The sequence below is a fragment of the Haplochromis burtoni genome, unplaced genomic scaffold (genome assembly GCF_018398535.1).
Source record: "Haplochromis burtoni strain Fernald_Lab_line unplaced genomic scaffold, NCSU_Asbu1 Contig_520, whole genome shotgun sequence".
Classification (NCBI taxonomy): Eukaryota; Metazoa; Chordata; class Actinopteri; order Cichliformes; family Cichlidae; genus Haplochromis; species Haplochromis burtoni.
Genome location: NW_024582881.1, coordinates 115,157 through 136,050, shown reverse-complemented (window position 1 = coordinate 136,050; position 20,894 = coordinate 115,157). Strand labels below are relative to the sequence as shown.

At 42.2% G+C, this 20,894-nt stretch overlaps 3 protein-coding genes across 8 annotated transcripts; 2 read left to right on the top strand and 1 right to left on the bottom strand.

The window, feature by feature from the left end:
- The first annotated feature begins 476 nt into the window (after positions 1-476).
- On the top strand, positions 477-8,352 carry tlcd3bb (TLC domain containing 3Bb). Of its 4 annotated transcripts, none has more exons than XM_005947351.3 (7): positions 477-896; positions 2,303-2,505; positions 2,829-2,912; positions 4,233-4,458; positions 5,078-5,173; positions 6,107-6,216; positions 6,356-8,352. In XM_005947351.3, exons 2-7 carry the CDS (start codon positions 2,381-2,383, stop codon positions 6,621-6,623), a joined length of 909 nt encoding a protein of 302 aa, XP_005947413.1. In that variant the 5' UTR covers positions 477-896; positions 2,303-2,380; the 3' UTR covers positions 6,624-8,352. The 4 variants fall into 4 exon arrangements, with proteins under 4 accessions (XP_005947413.1, XP_005947412.1, XP_042070063.1 ...); XM_005947350.3 differs by having other exon boundaries at positions 482-1,090; XM_042214129.1 differs by lacking the exon at positions 477-896 and adding an exon at positions 1,097-1,306.
- Positions 8,353-10,720: 2,368 nt separating this feature from the next.
- On the bottom strand, positions 10,721-13,999 carry pagr1 (PAXIP1 associated glutamate-rich protein 1). Of its 2 annotated transcripts, none has more exons than XM_005947355.2 (5): positions 13,773-13,999; positions 13,089-13,283; positions 11,386-11,722; positions 11,207-11,295; positions 10,721-11,115 (listed from the first exon to the last, which is right to left on the bottom strand). In XM_005947355.2, the coding sequence occupies exons 2-5, from the start codon at positions 13,249-13,251 to the stop codon at positions 10,880-10,882; spliced, it is 825 nt and encodes a 274-aa protein (XP_005947417.1). In that variant the 5' UTR covers positions 13,252-13,283; positions 13,773-13,999; the 3' UTR covers positions 10,721-10,879. The 2 variants fall into 2 exon arrangements, with proteins under 2 accessions (XP_005947417.1, XP_005947416.1); XM_005947354.3 differs by lacking the exon at positions 13,773-13,999 and adding an exon at positions 13,530-13,720.
- Positions 14,000-14,097: 98 nt separating this feature from the next.
- Positions 14,098-20,886, top strand: kif22 (kinesin family member 22). 2 transcript variants are annotated; one of them, XM_014329232.2, is made up of 13 exons: positions 14,098-14,224; positions 14,537-14,731; positions 14,841-14,968; positions 15,144-15,295; positions 16,468-16,677; positions 17,068-17,458; positions 17,883-18,000; positions 18,215-18,314; positions 18,724-18,904; positions 19,404-19,498; positions 19,781-19,981; positions 20,059-20,118; positions 20,675-20,886. In XM_014329232.2, exons 2-13 carry the CDS (start codon positions 14,544-14,546, stop codon positions 20,702-20,704), a joined length of 1,854 nt encoding a protein of 617 aa, XP_014184718.1. In that variant the 5' UTR covers positions 14,098-14,224; positions 14,537-14,543; the 3' UTR covers positions 20,705-20,886. The 2 variants fall into 2 exon arrangements, with proteins under 2 accessions (XP_014184718.1, XP_005947415.1); XM_005947353.3 differs by having other exon boundaries at positions 14,098-14,259.
- The last annotated feature ends 8 nt before the right edge of the window (positions 20,887-20,894 follow it).

Below are 20,894 nucleotides of genomic sequence, written 5' to 3'. Positions count from 1 at the left end.
AATCTGTAATAAACCACAAAATATAAAGAGTAATTTCACGAGCCTAGTTAGGAAGGTCACTCATGTTTATAACCTTCATGGCAGATTGCTTTTGAATTTCACCTTGGCTTATGTTTGCGTTTTACACCGACAGCTGGCATGTGCATGTGTTGCACATACATATACACATTTGCTACCCAGCACCAACTGAGTAGTGTTAGACATGGATATCACTGCCAAGCCTGAACAAAGTAGCATTAATTGTCCCGTTATCTGCAAGCTTCCAAGGTCTGCCAGGCAGGGCCGTGACCCTGTAAAGACACTAGGCATGTCTGATTATGTGCAGCTGAGGGCTGATAAGAGATACATTTATTGGCTGTTGCTGTTCACTTATAAACAATGACTCTACTACGGTTCAAAGATGTAGCCTGTACCACAGAGAATGGGGCTTTATTCTTTGTGCACATTTTCAGTGTTTTATATAAACAGATAAAACGTCTGTGATTTTGAAAGAAGCAGAGTGAATATTTGCAAACTAAAAATCGAGCTGAAATAGATTGCTTCCCTACGTGGGATCCATTCAGCGTTTCAGTGCACAGAAAACAACAATTTGCAAAATGCGGTGCTGTGACTGGTGCAAATTTCTCGTCATGACATGAGATGCTGCCGCCCGGACCTGTAGGAAAGTAGCTGGCGCAGCAGTCCAACAGTGTTGAGTCAACGTTGCATCTGGGAGGCTGAGAGAGGAGAGGAGGCAGCGGCATCTCTGCTCTGCTGTGGCGAGACAGAGGAGATGACATAGCGACTGGACCAGCTACAGTCACTCTGACACCTGTACCCGACTGCGCCATTGTCTTTTGTCATCTGTTTAATTAGATACTGCTATTTCTGTCGCATGCTTCCCACCGATGCCCTCGGTGAGCTGCCCTCATACAGATTTTGATCTAAGTTGAGGCACGCTAGCGCTAGCTCGCTGCTGCTACCCTTCAACATTGAAGTGGTCACATAAACATGCGGATCATCGAGGCGGAGACCCCCGGGATACCTCTAAACGCTTTCAACAGGAAACGACTTTCGACTGGCCGCTGACTGGACTCTGCAGAGTCGCCGTGTAAATGTTGCATAACAATTTCTTCCTCTATTCTAGACATGTGTAAACTCCAATCCGCTAGCCACGGTTAGCGCTTAACGGGGTCTGTTAGCTGCGCTGCTACTGCTACAAACAAATAACAAGCTAACGAAACAGTTTAACGCCACCGTGTCTTGTCCATGAATTAGCGAGAAAACACAGACGGGGACACAGTTGACGATTAGTATTTATGTGGAGGTGCTAGTATCTCTCTAACTGTTGTTGTGGATTGATGGATGGTGTCGGTTGCCAAGCCAGTGGTGACTAAAGTACCACAGCTAGCGCTAGCTAGCGTTTGTACTCATTGTTAGCGGGCGGTTGAGGGGTGCAGACAGTTGCTGTTGCCTGCCGCGGGATGGCATATAATGTTGGCTATATCGTTTTGTACACTGAGCATACATGCATACTGGCTGACCCAGTTTTTGTCTTATTAGGACTTGGGAGAAGAAAACGGCAAATCCCGCTAACTCGCCTTGCCACTCTGCCGCTAGTTAGCTTAACTAGCTGTTAAATTTGGAGAGAAAACGTAAGTTAGCGTTTGCTCAGGAACAAGTAAATTTGACACGTGGGCTCCTTGAGTCTGCATCCCGTCAGAGCTTGGGCCAATTTAAAAATTAAAGGTTAACTGACTAGACTAGGCTGGGTCGCCAATGTTGTCAGCATAGCTTATTTGTATGTGAATCAAAAGCGTAACCTGTATCTGGTTATCCAGACAGGTTAACCTCGGCTAGCAGTGCTGCCAGAAGCTTTGAGCAGCAGTAGCATTACATGCAATGTCAATATTTTCGACGTTTGGGATTTTAAAAATAGCGCAATGCGTATTTTGCTAATGGACTTCAACTTTTAATGAGTCAGCTCCTCGACTATGTGCAAACTGTAAAAACCGCATAGTAAAACCACATGCTTTTATATGTATAGGTGTGTATATATATATGCATATAAATGCATATAGGTAAAACGGGTGGTGCACAAAGGCGTCTGCTCACTGACATCCTATCCCCGTGTAGTCTCTCAGCATTCAGTGCAGTGCACCCTTCCCTTACCTGAATCTTAGCTCTTCTTTGGCCTTTCAGTAGAAAAATCTATTCCCACCAATGGTAGTCTAGAATAGTATTTGCGACATGCTTACACCAGGGAATTGTAGCGCGCTCAGTATGAGCCCTCATTCACTCTGTCATGTCTCGTGTTTTTCAGAGAGGTGAAAGAGCGACGGATCTCAAGGACCAGATTGCCTGCTGAACTTTTTGCCTCAACGACAGATCGCCAGGGAACATGCTGGCCATCCTAGCTGCTGGCTCTATTTTCTTTCCAGGCCTTTTCCTGCTGTCCAAACAATGCCTGAAGACCATTCCAGGACTGAGATGGAGCGAAGGGGACGCAGTGATTGTATCAGCTAGGTTAGCCCCTCTGAAATGCTTTTGAATTGCTGTGTTGTCTTATTTGCAGTAGATGTAGAAATGCCATCTAGAAACTCGACCCTCACTCTGTTTACCTTTTATGCCAACAGCATGCCCTCTAAAATTATAGCAAAGTGGTGCTTTTACTGCAGTGCGATCAAGGTTGTTTTAGACTAAACCTCTTATTTTTTTTATTATTTTTTTGCGTAACAAGTGTGTCAGATTAATGTGGAAGCTATTATGTTTTTACAAGTACTTTGAGCTGTGTTATTTTGCACATTTTTAACATGTGTTAACTAGACAGTGAATGCTTGTCATTTCAGGTTGGTGTCCTCAATTCAGGCAGTCATGGCTTCCTCAGCAGGCTACATCATTGCCTCTTCCTGTGAAGACATCATTGAGGACCAGTAAGTGTATGAATACATTTCTGGAATATATTCTGTCACATTTGATCAGGCTTTGATATCATGATTGGTCATTTCCAGGTCTGTGTCTGGACTATGTATAGGCTCTCTGGTTTTCATGTTCTACATACAGATGAGGACAGAGTTATTAATCCCTCTATTGAAATGCCCTTTAAAAAAAATTTTTTTTTTAAGTGTTTTCCAAGTGTTCTCAAACAGGACAAGGAATTTTTAACACAGCTTTTCCAAACATCCTAGTTTTACTTTGGATGCTTAAATGATTTCACTTTTCACTTTGTTGCTAAAAGGCAATACTGTATCCTTTTTGCTGGATAACAGCGTGTCGTTGTTTCTTCTTGCACATGTCTCGTGTAAATCCCAGGCAGTTGTTCTTTGGCGAAACTCTCAAGCCCCTCCAGATGCAAGGTCTTATAGCATGGACCTTGGTGTTCAGTTTGCCCTACAGATCTTTAGTGGGATTAAAGTAATGGCTCTGTGCAAGCCAGTCAGCAGCGTTCACTTAGTTCTTTACCGGGGCGATATATGTTTTTGGTTGTTGTCATGTTGGACGACAAAGGGACGACCCAGACCTAGTTTTACTGTTGAATGCTTGAAGTTTTATTTCAAAATCTTCCCATATCATTCATCAGATATCAAATATCGCCTTTATGATTCCTTCCACCTCAAGGACATCCTCAGTTCCAGATGCACTGAAGGAGCCCCACAACCTAATACTCCCTCCACCACTTTTCAATGTATGGATTGTGTTCTTTGGGGTGTATGCCCCTCCCTTCTTTCTCTAAACAAAAGCAGCATTTCTGTGGCCAAAGAGCTCTAGTTTTGTCTCATCTGAGCCAAAGATGTGCCAGGTCATCATTAACATACTTCAATCTGGCTTGAACGATTCTCTTCTGCAGAAATGTAGTTTTTCTTGATATGAACCTCACAGTGCAGGGTTCCAGTGGTTGTCTTCTTTGACACTACAATCCATCTCATGCTTTGTGAGAATCAGCATTTGTTTTTCTTTTGTTTTTGACATAATACTTTTTTCAAGTGACAGCTCAAATCCTTGCCGAAGATTTTGACAAAAACTTTAAATGTCACAGGGGGGAGGGCCTAATAATTTTGTTCTCATCTGTATGTTTTAGGTGGGTTTTTCCAGTTAGTTTTTTCATTGCAGAGGGGGCAAGCTTTGTTTTATTAAGGGTTGTCATAGTTTATATAGCTAATTGTACTTAGCTCCAACTTGGCAGGCAAGTGCAGTATTAATGAAGTTGTGTTCTGACTGTTAGTGAAGCTGTGTCCCTCCTGTTATGCTTCCAGGCACTGGCTCACGAGCAGTTACATCATGTTCGCCGTTCCCTACTTTGTGTACGACATCTACGCCATGTTCATGTGCTACTGGTACAAGCTCCGGGTCAAAGGGCACGAGGAGGCCTCAGCGGCACCCCAGCACATGAGCTCGGCGCTGACCAGCTACTTGCGTCGCGAGTTCCTCATGGTGCTGCACCATGTTGTCATGGTCACCGTCTGCTTCCCCGTCTCTGTGGTAACTGTCATACATTGCTCTTTCTGTTGAGCACGGATCTGAGCAAAGCAAGAAAAGTATAGCAGTGAATTATCTACCCACACTCAGGTATTTTAGTCTTGTGAAAAGGTGCAGTGTACTTGTGGCAGAAGTGTTTCACGTTTTATTCCCAAAGCAAAACTTACTGTGTAGCACAAAAAGGATATAAGTCCAATTTAATAATCATTGTCTCATAAAGCAATTTATATGGTGTATATTGTATTTAATGTACTGTTAAGTCAAGGAAAAATAGCCCAGTGCCAACTAAGAACCTGATAATTCTGATTCTTCTTCTCTCATTTATAAACAAACTAAACTAAGCAGTACGTTTTTTCCAGGTTTTAAAACTATGCCCTTGTTTTAATAGATTTAAAGTTATTCACTGTTCTGCAGCGTGTTCACTGTTCAGCTTCTAGAGGCATTAAAAAGCCGTCCACATTTGTCTGACAGAGTAGCAATTAAGTCTTCAAACTATTTCAGTTGACTAGCTAAATGTTCACTTCCAGAGAAGGGGTATTTTTATTGCAGATGTACTAACAAGTCCACAAAGGAACAAAGCAGTCTAGACAAATAATCAGCCTTCTTTTCCCTCTCTCCCTAGTTTTGGCGACAAGGAAAGGGCGATTATTTCCAGGGCATAATGTTCATGGCTGAGCTCAGCACTCCATCTGTCTGCTTAGGAAAAATACTCATCCAGGTAAGCATCTGATTTCAGCCTGTAGGAAGACTGAAGTGCATTTTTATTTTAATTTTTTTTGCATGTGCATGTGTCACACTAAAGTTCTCCTGCACTCTCTACTGTTTTTTTTTTTCCTTCTCCCTTTTTTAATTCATCGGAGAGTATATTTCCAGCCATTCCCAGCATGCAGCTTGTTCATGCCCAGCGGCTCCTGTCAGCTGCGTCTTACATGAACAGCTCTGTCAGAAACATCAGTCTTTAATTGGTAACACAGTCCGCTGCTGGAGTTGCACGTCCCCCCTGTATTTGTTTTTAGGTCTGTGTGTTTCAGTGTCTGCTTGTACTCCAAAGTGAGGCTCCCACAGCTGTTTGTCTCTGAACATAGCCCCTAGATTTACACTGGATGTTCAGCAGATACACTATCTGCATGTCCTTCTACCCTTTATCACTTAGCACCCTGGCTCTCCCATTCACAGTGCACATGGCAGTTTGATAAACAGCAAAAGCTGTGTCCTTAGACCTCCCTGCTTAAAGAAATAACTAAAAAAAAAACCTATGTAATACAAAAGGGTTCTTATTGATGGGATGCCATGTAATTCTAGCATGTGAGATTAGTGAATGGGCACGAGGAAAAACCTCTTAGGCAGATGTGTGTTTGTGCTCTGTGTTATCTCACGAAAACAGGTTCAAGATAAAGCTTTAAGCTAATGAGGGTGTAAAAAGGGGCTGCTGCAGCATCTCCCTGCCCTCCCACCTTTCCTGTAGGAACCAACCAGTGTCCAGCCAGGAGCATTACACTGTGCTTTCCACCTCGTCTTGTTTAGATAGCATTAACAAATATAACAATATTAGAATTAACAGTATTACAGTCAAAGATTAACATCGGTGGCTTTCACCAAACTGTACCGCTTGCTTTTCTTTCTCCCTCTCTCTTTTTATTCCCGCTCTCAGTACAAACAGCAGCACACTCTCCTGCACAAAGTGAATGGGGCTCTTATGCTGATCACTTTTTTCATCTGTCGAGTCCTACTCTTCCCTTACCTCTACTACGTCTACGGAAGGTATGTCTTTCTTTCCATCTCTGTTCTGCTGTCTGGCTGAACTCGGGTCAGTGACTTGCACAGCCACTAGAAAGGTTTGTGAGCACACGTTTTACAACCCTGCAATTCTTTTTTTGTCTCCTCCCCGTTTTGGGTCCAGGTACGCATCCATTCCCTTCCACATGGTTCCGCTGACGGTGCCCTGGCACTGTAACCTCGGCGCTGCTCTGCTTATGGCGCCCCAGCTCTACTGGTTCTCCCTCATTTGCAGAGGCGCCCTGCGACTGTTCACGGGCACCTCCCGCTCGCAGAGGCCGCACCCGACCGCCGCCGCCGCTAAGGAGCTCCAGAGGGATGGCAACGCTCTGCCCCAGCCCGCCAACGGCTACAGCACGCTCCCCACAGAGCCCGAGCTGGCCACGCACTGAGAGGAGCGGTGTGGAGGGGAGGCTGGGGGCGGGGGAGGGAAAGAAGGCGAATGTACCAATGAGTATGTAAAGGAAGGAACGCTGCAAGGAGGAAAGCAAGACTTGAAACGAGCTGAGACGGTGGCCTCAGATTGTGCTGAAGTGCTTGTAGCCAGCAAAACAGTTAAACGCTTCAGCGGCTAGCCTTCAAGTACTTCAGCCTCTTAGTTTGTAGGAAACATAAAGGAAGTGTTGGCGCGCTCAGTATTTAAGATGTCTTCGGGCACTGTGACAGACAGGAACATGCACTGACTAGAGAGGAAGTTGCCTGGATGTACAGCAAGCATAGGTGGCCGTTTCCCCTCACGTAGATCAAATTCAGTCCTCTCTGCCTCCTGGAAGAGCAGGAAAATAGGAATGTATTATATTGTATGTTAGTATGTTCGCTGTAGATGGAAGGCCTAATTCAGTTTAGTAATGAAGAAGACCTTCAAAAAAGAAAAAAAAATCCCAGCTAAACAGTATTTTGACTTGTTAGTGTTTATTATCTGTATCCTCTATGTAGTCACTGTCACTCTAACAAAAATGTAACCGACCTGCAGACTGACTCATCTTTAGAACGGAGATAATCTCATACGACTGTATTCTGCTGCCTTATCCCTCCCTCCTGCTCCCCTCCCCCTGATTCTTTGCTGTTTCTTTATGTTTTAGTTTTTTAAAATATTATTATTTTTTACTCTCAAGAAAGAAGGAAGAGGCTTTCCCTCGGACAGAAAAATGTGATGGTTGTACATAGCAGATGTTTTAAAAAAGAAGAAAAAGTCATTCCATGTCAGTATTAGGTCAGTGTTTATTTATTTTCTTAGGCTTTGTCCGACTTCTGCATCCGACATTTTTGACAGTTCGACGTTAAGACGGAAACATTTCACAGTCTTGCAGCTTAGTGAACGCAAACTACCCTCAGATATTTCCACAGTGGTCCTCGTTTCAGTGTAGATAAAGATTGTGTAGATTCCTTTTCATCACTATTATTATTATTATTATTAATTTTTTTTTTACATATAAGATGGTTACTTTTAATTGTTTGGTGTTGTACAACAGCACCAATTACTTTGCAGGAATATTTCACAAAGGGATCTGTGATGTTTGAGTGTTTCTAGCTCTGTCAGGGGGTCTCGTAATGTCAAAGTTTGAAGGGGAACAACAAAGACAAGGAAGCACATTTGTTACTTTTTTTGCTGTTAAGTCTGTGAGTTAAGCCTTTCAGCCCTGTATGAAATGTTCCAATCATTTGAGCCACTGGTTCTATGAACCTTCTTCGAACAAACAAGCTTGTTTTGTATGATTTCATGTTTGTTTTAAGTAGCTACACTTTTCTGGAAATGGGTCAAGGAAACAAAACAGGAAAAAACAAAAAACTCAGACAGCTTAAAAACCATCAAAGACAGGGAAGTGTGTGCCAAAGCATCTGGAGAGCCATGGGCATGTTGAACACAGAATATCCATTCCCCTGTTCCATGACTTCATAAGGTACTGCTTCTTGACAATACTCAAAACATTTCAACTGATGTACTGTATATTCCACGAAATGCTTGTTATTTATTTGTAAGTATTTATTATTTATTTATTTATTTGGTTTGTGGTTTTGAATGCATATTTATGCATACATATTATACTCTATGCTTCTGAGCCTTATGTGAAGGCTGTATTGTTACTCAATCTTAGCTAAAATATACTTCTCTGTCCTGAACCTGTCTCGACTCTTTTTTTTTTTTTTTTAAAGCTTTTAGTACTTTTTAAAATCAGACTGATTGTGTAGCTCCATCACTAGGTAGGAATGAGCCAGTAGAGAGTTCCACAATCAGTGAAGTTGTGTGATTTTGAAATGTTTATTCATTGTCACCACTGCAGCTCTGTACTTACAGCTTTCTTTACCCCCTGAAGGCCTACTCAGAGTAACCCTTGAAGCTGTTTTCTGAACTGAGACGTTTCTTTCATATTTGGGGCCTGTTTATAAAACAAAATGACTGGGTTTGCATCAGAGGTTAGTGAGGGTCAGTGAGGGTAGTCTCTGCCTGTGCAGCTACCCTTGGAAAAAAACAAAACTGTTGTAATCAAATGTCTTATTTTCTCAAATATACAGAGGTATCAAATTATTAATGAGACCACATGAAGCAGATTTATGCATTTTTCTTTAAATTCTACGCCCTAATAACATCTATAATATTAGTCGTTTAGTAGTTTAAATCAAACAGTCCAGATGTAATTGAAGTGCAGACTTGCAGCTTTATTAATGCAAACATTTCGCATTAAAGGTTTTGGAATTGCAACCATTTTTCTACAAACGTCCTCATTTTCAGAGTCTCAGACATAGTTTTGATGTCCAGATGAGGCGTGTTCTCATGTTATTTCATGACAAATGTTTCAAGCAAGAGATGTGGAGCTGATACCAAGTGCTGAAATTGAAATTGGAGACTGTTCAGTGGAACTGGCAATGTGAGCTCCAAAAATGAATGTGTACTAAAATATGGGAAGAGAAAAGTATGAAGAAGATAAGGAACAGCTTAGCATGTCTGCTAATTGAACCTGGTCTCTGGTGTTGATGATGTGACTGCTGACAGGAGTAGAAGGATGATTTGTGAAGTGTGCAGCGCTGTGCTCTGCTCAGATTCAGCTAAATACTCCATAATTGATAGGTGCTAATGAATAATGATCCAAAGCAAACTGCAAAAGCAACCCAAGAGTTTGATTTCAATGCAAAAGAGCATGCTTTGGAGTTTGGTAAGACAAAACTGATGACAAAGAGACAAGCAAGCAACTGAAGGTGGCTGCAGCAGAGGACTTAGAGGGAGGACACGCAGCATTCGGTGATGTCCATGAGTTGTAGACTTCAGGACTTCATTGACTGCAAACAATTTTCATCAAGTACTAAAAATAGTCCTTATGTTTAAAGTTATATTAGTTTGTTCAATTACTTTTGTCAAAGCAAAATATTTGTAGAGCCTCAAAATTAAAGCTAAAAATCGGCACTTCAGTCATATTTTAATTGAAATGAAATGCTTTAAATTTCTTTGTACTTACAACATTAGCCTGCAGAGTTAGCACCTCATATTTATTGTTAGCGCCAAATCACAACAACAATCACCTTAAGGTGCTTTACATTGTAGGGTAAAGACCCTACAATAATAGGACCCCCCTTTTAAGCACTTGGGGACAGTGGGAAGGAAAAACTCCCATCAAACAGGAAGAAACCTCAGGCACAACAAGGCTCGGGAGGGGCAGACATCCACCACAACTGGTTGAGGGTGAGGGGAGGGAAACGGGACAAAGACACAGTGTGGAAGAGAGCCAGATTAATATTAAATGCAGAGAGGTGTATCCACAGAGAGGGTGAAGAACACTCAGTGGGCCCCATGACCCACCCAATCCTCCAGCAGCCTAGGCTTAGTGCAGTGTAACTACAGGATTATTCAATGTCACCTTATATTTATCAAAAAGGAAAGGCTAAAGTCTGATCTTAAAAGTAGAGTGGGTGTCTATCTCCTGAATCCAAACTGGGAGCCGGTTTCCACAGAAGAGGGACCTGAAAGCTGAAGACTCTGCCTCCCATTCTACTTTTTACTGGAAACCACAGTAAGCCCGCAGTCTGAAACTAAAGGGCTCTATTAGGGTGACACAGTACTATAAGGTCTTTAAAGGGCCTGATTATTTAAGAGCTTGTATGTGAGGAGAATTATTTAAAATTTGATTCTGGATTTAAAAAGAAAGCCAGTGAAGAGAAACCAATATGGGAGAAATACCTTTGTCACCAGTTGTTTCATTTAGTATATGAATTCTTGCATTACGGCCAAAAACACAAGTTTCATAAGATCAAAGTGACTCCATCAGTTAAATTACTTTGTAACGCAATCCTCATTAAATAGTGTTTTCAGGTACATTATATTATACCCTGCATAAAACTCAAATCAAAGCAGAGCTACCCACTGTGGCCACCACCTGTGACAAGGGAGCAGACAAAAGTAGCTTTATTATATAATTTAGAATCATAACGATATCATCATATTCATTTAGCCACAGATTGAAATAAACTGTCAGTACGCTCAGAGTACAACAGGTGAGGGACGTCCTCCAGGGTTAAAATTTTTATTGCCATCATACAAAACACATAAAACATACAAAACTTGTTACATTAAAAAAAATTCAAGTTTTTTAGAAAGCCTCAGGGAAATGCTTGGCTTTAGATGCCTTTGGGCAAGTCCTTGTCTCAAAAGAAACCATCAGTATCTCCTCTGTCGTGGTGAGAAGATGGTGTTGGGGTTGCTGTCCCGTTCCCTCTCCTTCTCCCGCTCCCTCTGGCTGTTTGGAGAAAGGGCTTCCTCCAGCTTCTTGTCACTCTTGAAGAGATCTCTTCCTGTGCGCATGATGTGCTCCTCAATCTTGCGGTGGCGCTTCATGTCTGACAATACTTTGTCCAGCCGAGCTTCCCTTTTAACAGAGGAGCGGGCAGAAGATCCTGGGAGACAACAGGCAGAAATCATTATTAAATAAAAGACAAAAAAGTCCAGATTATAAAGAGACAACACAAATAATTGATTGTGACATACCAGGAGTCCTGCGCCGGCTTAGGAAGGCATTTTTTGGAGTCGTTTGCATTTGCTCCTCATCAAAGTCAAACTCAGTTGGAGTTGGAGGCCTGAAAAAACAAAACGAAACATGACCAACCAAAAGCACTCGAACCAAACTCCTTAATCCTGAAATGACCAAAAAGAAAAGCAACACTGACTTGCGTTCCCTCTCCTGCCTCTCCCGTTCCTTGGCTGCCTCCTCCTCTTCGTCTCTTTCGGGCGAAGAGGTCTGTTCAGGCGTGGGGGGCCTTCTAGGAAGGGGCACAAAGTTCAATTCCAGCATATCTCCTTTAGCGAGGAGCTCATAGAGTCTTTTGATCTCTGCGGGAGGAGGCATCCAGTTTTTGGGGTCCTCCATTTCCTCGTCGCTGTACGGAAGCTCCCAGTCACCGTCCGCCTCTTCGGCTTTCTGTTTTCCATCTTCAGCCTCCACCCCTGTGTCTGCCTGAGATTCATCCTGCTCCGCCTCTCCTCCCACTGCATCTGTGTTCCCATCTGAGAAAAAAAACGTACGCAGTCAGTTTAAAATCTCTTTTAAAAACAATAATGAAGCGACATTTTATTGTGGATTAACCCTATACTGGGCTTTGATGTAGCTCCCCGCCTTCAATTTAGAGCTACATGCTTTTGTTCTGATTGGCTGCCCCTCAGAGGGTCTGAACTGCAGGTCCGTGTTGCTGATGTGTGAGGCAACCACATAAGGAATACTGGCTTCCACTGACAGATCCATGTGTAGTTTGTAGGCTGGACTTTTGAAGGGGATTACTTGTACATACACTGACCTCAATATGTGAAGGTTTAGCCATGTTTAATAGGAGCAATCAGCACTGCAAAAAGTACTGTATGTATGACAGAAAGCAATACACATAATAGGTCCAATTTAAACATCTTTCAGACACACTGCTTTGACTTCTCTGTGACAAGCTCTACGTAGGGACGGACTGATATGTCAACAAAACATCAACATCACACCCACTGATGGGCATCGGGGTGCTAATAACAAAACTATTTGAAAATCAGTGGTGACATTTATTGATAGCAGGAGCTAACATTTCTCTCGTGTGTAATATAGTCTCTGCAGCAAGTGATACAAAAGCCAAAAGACTTGAAGTGATCAAGTACATCAGGGCACAGACTTTTCTAATGAAGGCTGGATCAGTTACTGAGCAATAGTGGCTTTACTGAATAGTTTCATAGAAACCATTTTTTAACTTATATATATATATTTTTTTTTAATTAAAAGACCTCCAACTTTCTTAAAGTTCACAATTGGATTGATTCTAATATTAATATTTTGTATTGATTTTTGTTTTCTTTAATAGATGGTTTTTGCATTTTATTGCTGTCTTTTAACTCTGAAAAACAATTTGGATGACTAGGTTTTTTTGTTAAGTGCTCTAGATTGGATAATCTAGGTATAATGACGCAGGGTCACAAAGATACTTGATTTCTGTATTTTAAATATACATTTAAATATACATCCCCCATCATAAATCCAGTTGACTGCAGTCTATATACCAATATAAGCAAATATTACAGTTAAAAACAGAAACATCAGCTTATATCTAGTCCCAGCAGTCTGTTTGCTTTTTCTTTTTAACTTACATACAAAGAACTGGCGCAGGGTGTACCACACTAATGCCAACTCCAGCACCACACCCACACCAGACCCTGGGTGAATAAGCATTTAAGAAAATGGGCGGATATTTGTCCTTGCTGATACTTCAGACTCACACTAGTTACCTGTACAGGACATGCTTGTCCACACTGAAGACTTTTACCCTGATAATGAAACTTCCTGTCTACTGTGCGTCCTTTCACTACACCTGCCCATGCATGTATCTTTACGCGTGTACTGTACCTGTATCCTCCTTGGCTGTTGCGTCGTCCTCCTCTGCCATCTCCGTATCCGGTTGCTTCGTGCTGTCCTCGTCCTCTTTGCCCTCAGCAGCTTCCTCTGAGTCCTTCATGTTCAGAACCTCTATGCCCTCTTTCAGTGAGGTGTCTGTGGCCTCAGCTTGCATGCTTCCTGCTGGTGAAGTTTCTCGCAACAGATCTGCTGAACAGAAGCCTGCCATTTAGATCTAGAAAACATTTTAGTGCAGCTGAAACTAACTTCGGGTATACACAACTGTGTGGGATAAGAGGATTTTTTTAGAGGCTATAACTTTTCGCCGTAGCTGTTTACTTTTGTTAAAGGATAAGTGAACGTACAGTCAACTAAAACAAGCGGCTAGCTAACGTCAGGCCTAACCGCCAGCTATTTCTTAAACAGTAGTTAATCTGCTAATAACATACGTGCCTTAAATCGTCATTAACGGCTTCTTCCGGATCGGTGCTGCTGTGAAAGCGATTAAAACGTTGAGTCAAATACTTTTCCAGTAAAAACTCCCCATGAGAGTCACTAAGTATAACAAACGCTTATGCACAGACGTAAACATTGCGCCATTTTGGCTGTAGGGATCTGCCTGAGCCTCTGCACTGCCGGGGCGGGGGAGCTTCACCTCACCGCTGATACAACGTCATGTGGATAATCCATACTCACTGCGAGCGGACACTCCAGCAGTAGAGGGGAATGGTTTGGAGATCTACGCTCGACGCGACTTCCTGCACACTGCGCAAGCGCGAGCAGGTCTCCGGGCGGACAGAGCGAAATTTGTATTAGCTTCCTTTGCTTTTCTGTTCATGTTGTTCTTGTTGTTTTTAAAACGTACGTATATGTACGTTTGTGTAGCGTAAACCTGACAAATGTAATCAGAAAAGCCACAAATCACATTAATATGGACGCATGACGTAAAACAGGCGCCAGTATTTGTGCGAGTTCTGATTGGTTCAAAAAAATAAAATTCTGATTGGTTTACGGCCGCTTCCGGTTTCTGCGCTCTGCATTTGAAAAAGTGTTCGGTTAGTCGCTCAAGTTTTTAAGGGACGCGGTCGCCATTGTTAAAACCAAGCGTCCGAAATGTTGCTGGAAGGAAAATTTAGGGCATAACAAAGGTGTGGCTTGTCTCAGACATTCTCAAATAATATCGGTAAGCATATAGCAGGCTTTGGCTTTGTGACTATTATTAGCCAGTCGAGAAGCATCCGTTCTTTGGAGAAGTTATGACTGAGCTATCCAGCTTTAGCTTGTTATTAGCCGAGAGAGGCTTTCGTCAGTAAGGAAACACAGCTTATCAGGAGAGGTTTCATTTGAATGCCATGCGTTTTAATGCAGTGCTGTTATACACAAACTGTCATTTTCAAGCACGTTCGTGGCTAACTAGTTAGTTTATTATTAAACTTTATTCGGGCCTTTCTTTTTGGAAGCGCAATAATGGCGACGCGTGTGGCGGTATCAGATGGAGGAAACAAGAAGACATCCAGGGTCCGCGTAGCTGTTCGTCTGCGACCGTATATGAACAAAGAAGATGAGAAAAGCGAGGGACCGTGTGTAAGAGGCCTGGACTCTCAAAACCTGGAGATAATCAACTGGAGGAACGCCACAGAAACTGTTAAATACCAGTCAGTGCCTTCCTAATAATCTGTTATGTATATATGCATATCGGTAAAGATTTCAGTGATTGTCTAGCTTTAAATATTAAGAGAGCTGTGGTTGTTGTTATTGTTTTAGCTTCGACGTTTTTCATGGTGAACAAACGACGCAGCAAGAAGTTTTCCTCTCATCAGTGAAGCCCATTCTGCCGCACATCTTGAACGGACAGAATGCCAGTGTGTTTGCTTATGGGCCAACAGGAGCTGGTATGTTGAAGCACAGTCTACAGGGTTTCAAGAAACGTGTATATTAGCTGTGCACATGCATTAATAAATTAAGCTGTTAAGACTTGTGAGAGGTCACAATGATTTTGTTTATAGATATTTTGGCTCCCCAAAGACACCCTTTTCTAACTCTAGGCTTTTGCATCCTCTTTCACAGGTAAGACCCACACCATGCTGGGGAGTTCAGAGCAGCCAGGTGTGATTCCCCGAGCTGTTCGTGAGGTCTTCAAGCTGGTGAAAGCCAAGGATGCGAGTGATGGATGGGACTATAGCATTGGCATGTCGTATTTGGAAATTTACAATGAGAAGGTATGAATGGTTTAAGTAGAAAGAGCGTGCGGTTATTTCTGGCTTTCTGTTCATGATTAAGCAAAGTAAAGCAGCTGGTGGTCATTCAAGTTGAGGTGTTAGAAAACATTGTCTTTGCTCTTAAGAAGTGTGTTTCTGCATTTTATAGCATTATAGAGAGCTGGGGGGATTTGTGGTGGTTGTGTTCCTTTTTTTTTTTTTTCTTTTCTAGATTTAAATGGATCAAATGAACCTTTGGTACTTACTTGTTCCAAAGGTTGTAAAATTGTTTCAAATGTCTCTAAACAGCTCAGGTATTGAATCTTGGTTACCTTAATTGACAGAACTCTATGAAATTCCCTGTTATGTCACCTTAGGAAGCGAAACTCTGTTGTATAAAACAGAAAATCATTATAGTGTGGTCAATCTTTTTTTCAGCCCTGATTAAAACCCTGTATTGAAAATAAAATTGCCTTTATGTTCATTTTAAAAGTGGAAATATTTCCGTTTCCAATGGACACTTCTCTAGAAATGTTATTAATACCCTTAGAAGATTTTATGTTGACCAAAAGCTGACTCCCTTAATTCTGCAAATTTAAGCCAACAGTATTATTATGCAGATGGTGTATTCCAAATTAAGATGTTTTGGCACGTGCAGGGTAGCCTTGGCCCCACCCAGCAGAGCTGTATGTGAGAATGCAGATATCTGATGCAGTCGGATAGGATGTTAGCCAGCCTTCAACCTGCCAGCTCTCTAATAAAAACTCAGTGCATTGTCAGATTGGACAGCTCTTACCTGCTGTATTCATGCAGTTCCCTTTTGTAGACACCATCATACATCATACACATGTCGTAGTATGAAGCCTTTTGAAGCAGATTTATTTCCTGTTGCGCTACCTGTCAAAATGAACAAATGTGGAAAATATTTGAATCGGTTGACTTAAAATTTCATGTGTGAAAACATTTTCAGCCTACCCTTTCAGTTTCAGGTCACTGGACCTCAGCATGATTTAATAAAACAAGGGGGCGCGCACAGCTTTTTAGCCTCCAGTCTTCTTGAATTTACTGAAAAACCTTCTAACTACATTTTCCACTGCATGGCCTCTGACCTTCTAAATGTACCTTTTTTCTTTTAGTGTGCATCATTCATCAATTACCGCTTTCTTATTCTTGTTGTTCTGGTCCTTTCTCAGGTGCTTGATCTTCTGTCGCCAAACTCCCAGGATTTACCCATCAGAGAGGACAAAGACAAGAACATCCTTATCCCTGGCCTGACACACATGAACATTAGCAAATTCGCAGATTTTGACAAACACTTTGTCCCGGCGACGCTCAACCGTACTACAGCTTCTACTAAGCTAAACCAGCGTTCCAGCCGCAGCCACGCTATCCTTCTCATTAAGGTTTGATGATCTTGGTGTAGTTTATTGAACTGTTTTATTTGTTAGTGTCAAATGGACAGCCAGACAGCATCTTAAGCAGGTCGTGGTCTCTGAGCAGTAGGCCAGGATTTGGTAGCTGGTGCTGAAATCAATTCTCTCTTGCAACAGTCCCACTAGCAACTTCTGTGCTTCCTGGGATTACTATGGGAGAGAAACACAAACCATTATCTGCTGTCCTTTTTCTTCATTTATTCTTTGTTTTTTCCCTTTGTTGTCATGTTTTCATAAAATGTAATCCTCTAATTTTTTTTTTCTCCTTTCACCCCATGACTCTTCACCACCTCCTCGTTTTTCCTGCCTGACTTCTGTGTCACTGCTGCTTTTCCATTCTTAATCTCTGCAATGATACAGGTTGTACGGACTCAGCAGCAACTTCCCCACAGACAACAGACAGGCAAACTGTACTTGGTCGATTTGGCTGGCTCAGAGGACAACCGCCGCACCGGCAACCAGGGCATCCGCCTGAAGGAGAGTGGTGCCATCAACCTGTCTCTCTTCACACTCAGCAAAGTTGTTGACTCTCTAAACTCGGGCACTTTGGTGCGCGTGCCGTACAGGGACAGTAAACTAACACGGCTTCTGCAGGACTCTCTGGGGGGCTCGGCACACTCCGTCATGATCACCAATATTGCACCAGAGTACAAATATTATTTTGACACCTTCAGTGCACTCAACTTTGCGGCCAAATCCAAGCTCATTGTGAACAAGCCCTTCACCTGCGAAACTGTGGCTGTGCTGCCAGGTGAGAAAAGCACTCACTTTTTTCAGTTAGGGGCCACTAGAGTATAAAAAGGCATTTTATTGGGAAACAGGAAGAGCCAAAGGCCAACAGGGGGCACCCATGTCACATCCGAGAGGATGGTGACTAACAGTAAACGGCTGTCTCTGGGTCAGATGGATGTTTGTCTTTTTTGTTTTTTGTAAAACTGGTGCTCCACTTGCATTTTTGCCGTTCTGATGTTGTCTTTCCTACTGCACTCTCTCAAAGATGTTCATCATGTTTACCTGCTGCGGCTGGCTTTAATTCAAGCACTGCAATGCAGCTTTGACTGATGCTGTGCCATTTTTGTCTGAGTTGCTTTACACTCTAGAGAGCCCCCACTGACACCGTTGCTACACTGCACTGAATACTAAACTGTTAATTTTCCATCTGCCGTCGTCTCCAGTGAAGCGGTCCAGAGAGGAACGAGAGACAGGGGGGTCTGGCACTGAGCCACAGAAGAAGAAGCATAAAGAGGAGAAGAAATCCGAACACGATGCCTCACCCTCTACACGTAACCACAGGTTATAGACCACACAGACTGATTATTTGTTTGGTTTGTATTATGATGTCTGACTGACGTGAAAGGCTTTGTGACGGAGAAAGATGCTGTTGTGTGTAGGTCTGTCTGGAATCCTGTAAACATGACTTTTTGATACCTGACTTGTTTCAAATCGTACTGTCTGCCCTGTTTTTCAGCCTTTTTGTCTAATAGGATTTGTTTGTCTGCCCCTTTAGTTCATCAGACCAGTCACTGATGGATAGACTAATAGCTTTGGAGAAGAGAACGATGAGCTCCCAGGACAAAGAGAGACTGGCCATGCTTAAAGAGATCAAGGTGAAAATGCACACCTAGTCTGTCCACATGGCTGACTTGAAGAATGCTCTGTTTAGTTTAGAGTTGCTCTAAGCAGTGGTATCGAGAGGACAGTGAGACAGCATCTTAAGCAGGTCGTGGTCTCTGAGCAGTAGGCCAGGATTTGGTAGCTGGTGCTGAAACTAATTCTCTCTTGCAACAGTCCCACTAGCAACACCTGGGCTTTGTGGGATTACTATGGGAGAGATACAAATCATCATCTGCTGTCCCTTTTTATAAATTGACATCTTCATGCATGCATACATGGAAATATCAAGTTGGAAAGGCTGTAACGTTGGCCCCCCTTTTCTGCCCAGTCAATATTTAATTGCTGTACTTGGTCTCTTTTGTTATGCTTCTTTGTTTTTGTTGTTGTTGTTGTTTTGTGCAGGAGCTCAAAGAGAAGCAGAGGGAGCTTGAGAGCAAGGCCATGCTATTCAGTCAGTTGGCTGGAGAAAAGTCGATTACAGGACAAGAGCCCGACTTCGAGAACAAGACAACTGCCCTGCGGAGAAAACAGTCAGATGCCACAAAACCCAATAAACAGCAGGCTGTGGTCCAACCGCTGCAAGGTCTGTTAGAAATCCTAGAGCAGATGATCGTACTGTAACTAAGTGAATTTCCATAGATTGTTTGCCTCATGAAGAAATGACTACAGTGTTAAAGACTATAGAGGTATCACACACTGCTGACCTTGACTGAGGACTCACTAAATTCTTTATTTGAGTGCTTCACTAAAGATTAGTGACTCGCTAATACTGTCATGTTGATTCACTGCGGCTATTGATGGGCTGCAATGTGATGCAAAAGCTCAATCTACAATACTGGAGCCAGAGAAGGTATCAAATGATGATGAGAGAGAATTATTTTTACAACCCTCAGCAACACTGAGAGAGCCAGAGAACTTTTCTTAGTGCCTCCTACATGCATTTTTCTTTAAAATGGTTCAAGTGATAAAAATTTGACTTTCATTTTAAAATGCAGTTGTTGGTTTGTTTTTTTTATATGCAATAAGAATATTTGTCTTAGATCCTGTCCTAATGCAATGTCTTCCTGTTTCCTGCCCCTCAGTGTCCCAGCGCCAGCCCCTTCAGCAGCTTCTTGTGGTCAAAAAGCAGTCTGTATGCATCAAGAAGAAAGAGGAGACGTGTTCAGACCTGATTGAGGTCAGCAACCGAGCCTTGACTGTGCTGTGCTTAACTTGACACATCTGCAGAGTTGCAAGCATCAGATACAAGCTGACAACGTGCATTAGCTTCAGTGTGTTTATCTGACTCGACAGATGCAGAAAGGGTCTCAAATTTGTTTGGTTAAAATTGCCTTCCTCTCCCAACCAGTGGAGAGACGTTCAGATTTAAAGTAGATTGCTTGTGTTGTCTGATAGCAAAAATGTTTTAACGGCTTGGTTGTATATCTGTGCATTTATATTTCTTTTCTTGTCCTATCAGTCACCAGGTGGTAAAGAGAACAACACAAAGAGTGCTTGGGAGTCCCAGCTTGACCAGTCGATGGTGGATCAGTCCAAGCAGAAAATCCTGCAAATTCTGAACACAGGCTGCCTCAAAGAGCTGAAAAGTCTGCAGCAGATCGGTGACAAGAAGGCGAAGCTCATTCTGGGCTGGAGGGAGATCCACGGTCACTTCGCAAAGGTTGGAAAACAAACCTTATTTACTGTGGCTTCTATAATATAAATGCATGCACAGACTATATGATTGCTATTCTGCAGGTGGAAGACCTGATACAAGTTGAGGGGATGACGGAAAAGAGATTTTCCTCCTTCATGAAGGTAAGCTAGGTTCTTGCTGTCATTGTAAGTGGTTATCTTCTGCCACTCTGCTTTTTGGTGGGTTGCTTCAGGTTCTTAGAAGCACCTCTAAAACCCTCCAAAATAAAAGCATTCCCATTAGCTGATTTTGAGGTAGCAGGGGTTGACAAACCTGCTAAAACTTGAGTATGATCCCTTTTAGCTTAGCAGCAGACGCTTTGATTGTAGTAATAAAGTATTACTGACAGTAAGGCTATGCAACTAATGGAGTTTTACTGTGCTTTACAATTCTGTCCTCATCAATTATTAAAATGGGATAATTTAGATGGCGATTATTGTACTGCATTCTGTTTCAGTGATTTTGCTTTAATTTTGCACACTCCCTGTGGCGAGCTAGGTTCAATGCCAACTTCATTAGACTTTATTAATGTGTTAAACATTAAATAAAAATCAGGTTTGGTTACAAAACCTGCTCCTAATATTAACCAAAATAAATATAATCCTTCCATAACTGAGCATCTGATTGATATTCTGCTTCTCTTGGTTTGTATTCATTGTTCTTTTCTTCTATTTGCAGGCAAACATCGTGAGTGCCATGGGGAAATGATTTTTTTCTTCTTTTTTAATACAAGTCATGTACATACTTTACTTTTTATCTGAAGCCACCCATATTTTTTTTTTTTTTTTTTTTTTTTTTTTTTAAATGCTTGTTGTCATCGTGTTTATGTAATGTCTGCTGTGTCCAGCTGGTGGCGTGTCCTTTTTTAATAAACCTCCCATATCACGTTATTGGATGC

Coding starts and splice junctions, on each gene's coding strand:
- tlcd3bb (XM_005947351.3), top strand. CDS start 2,381: ATGCTGGCCATCCTAGCTGCTGGCTCTATTTTCTTTCCAGGCCTTTTC. Junction 4,459..5,077: donor TCTGCTTCCCCGTCTCTGTG/GTAACTGTCATA, acceptor CTCTCTCCCTAG/TTTTGGCGACAAGGAAAGGG. Junction 6,217..6,355: donor CTCTACTACGTCTACGGAAG/GTATGTCTTTCT, acceptor TTTTGGGTCCAG/GTACGCATCCATTCCCTTCC.
- pagr1 (XM_005947355.2), bottom strand. CDS start 13,251: ATGCAAGCTGAGGCCACAGACACCTCACTGAAAGAGGGCATAGAGGTT. Junction 11,296..11,385: donor AGGCAGGAGAGGGAACGCAA/GTCAGTGTTGCT, acceptor TTGTTTTTTCAG/GCCTCCAACTCCAACTGAGT. Junction 11,116..11,206: donor AAGCCGGCGCAGGACTCCTG/GTATGTCACAAT, acceptor GTTGTCTCCCAG/GATCTTCTGCCCGCTCCTCT.
- kif22 (XM_014329232.2), top strand. CDS start 14,544: ATGGCGACGCGTGTGGCGGTATCAGATGGAGGAAACAAGAAGACATCC. Junction 18,905..19,403: donor TGTGGTCCAACCGCTGCAAG/GTCTGTTAGAAA, acceptor CCTGCCCCTCAG/TGTCCCAGCGCCAGCCCCTT. Junction 20,119..20,674: donor GATTTTCCTCCTTCATGAAG/GTAAGCTAGGTT, acceptor TTCTATTTGCAG/GCAAACATCGTGAGTGCCAT.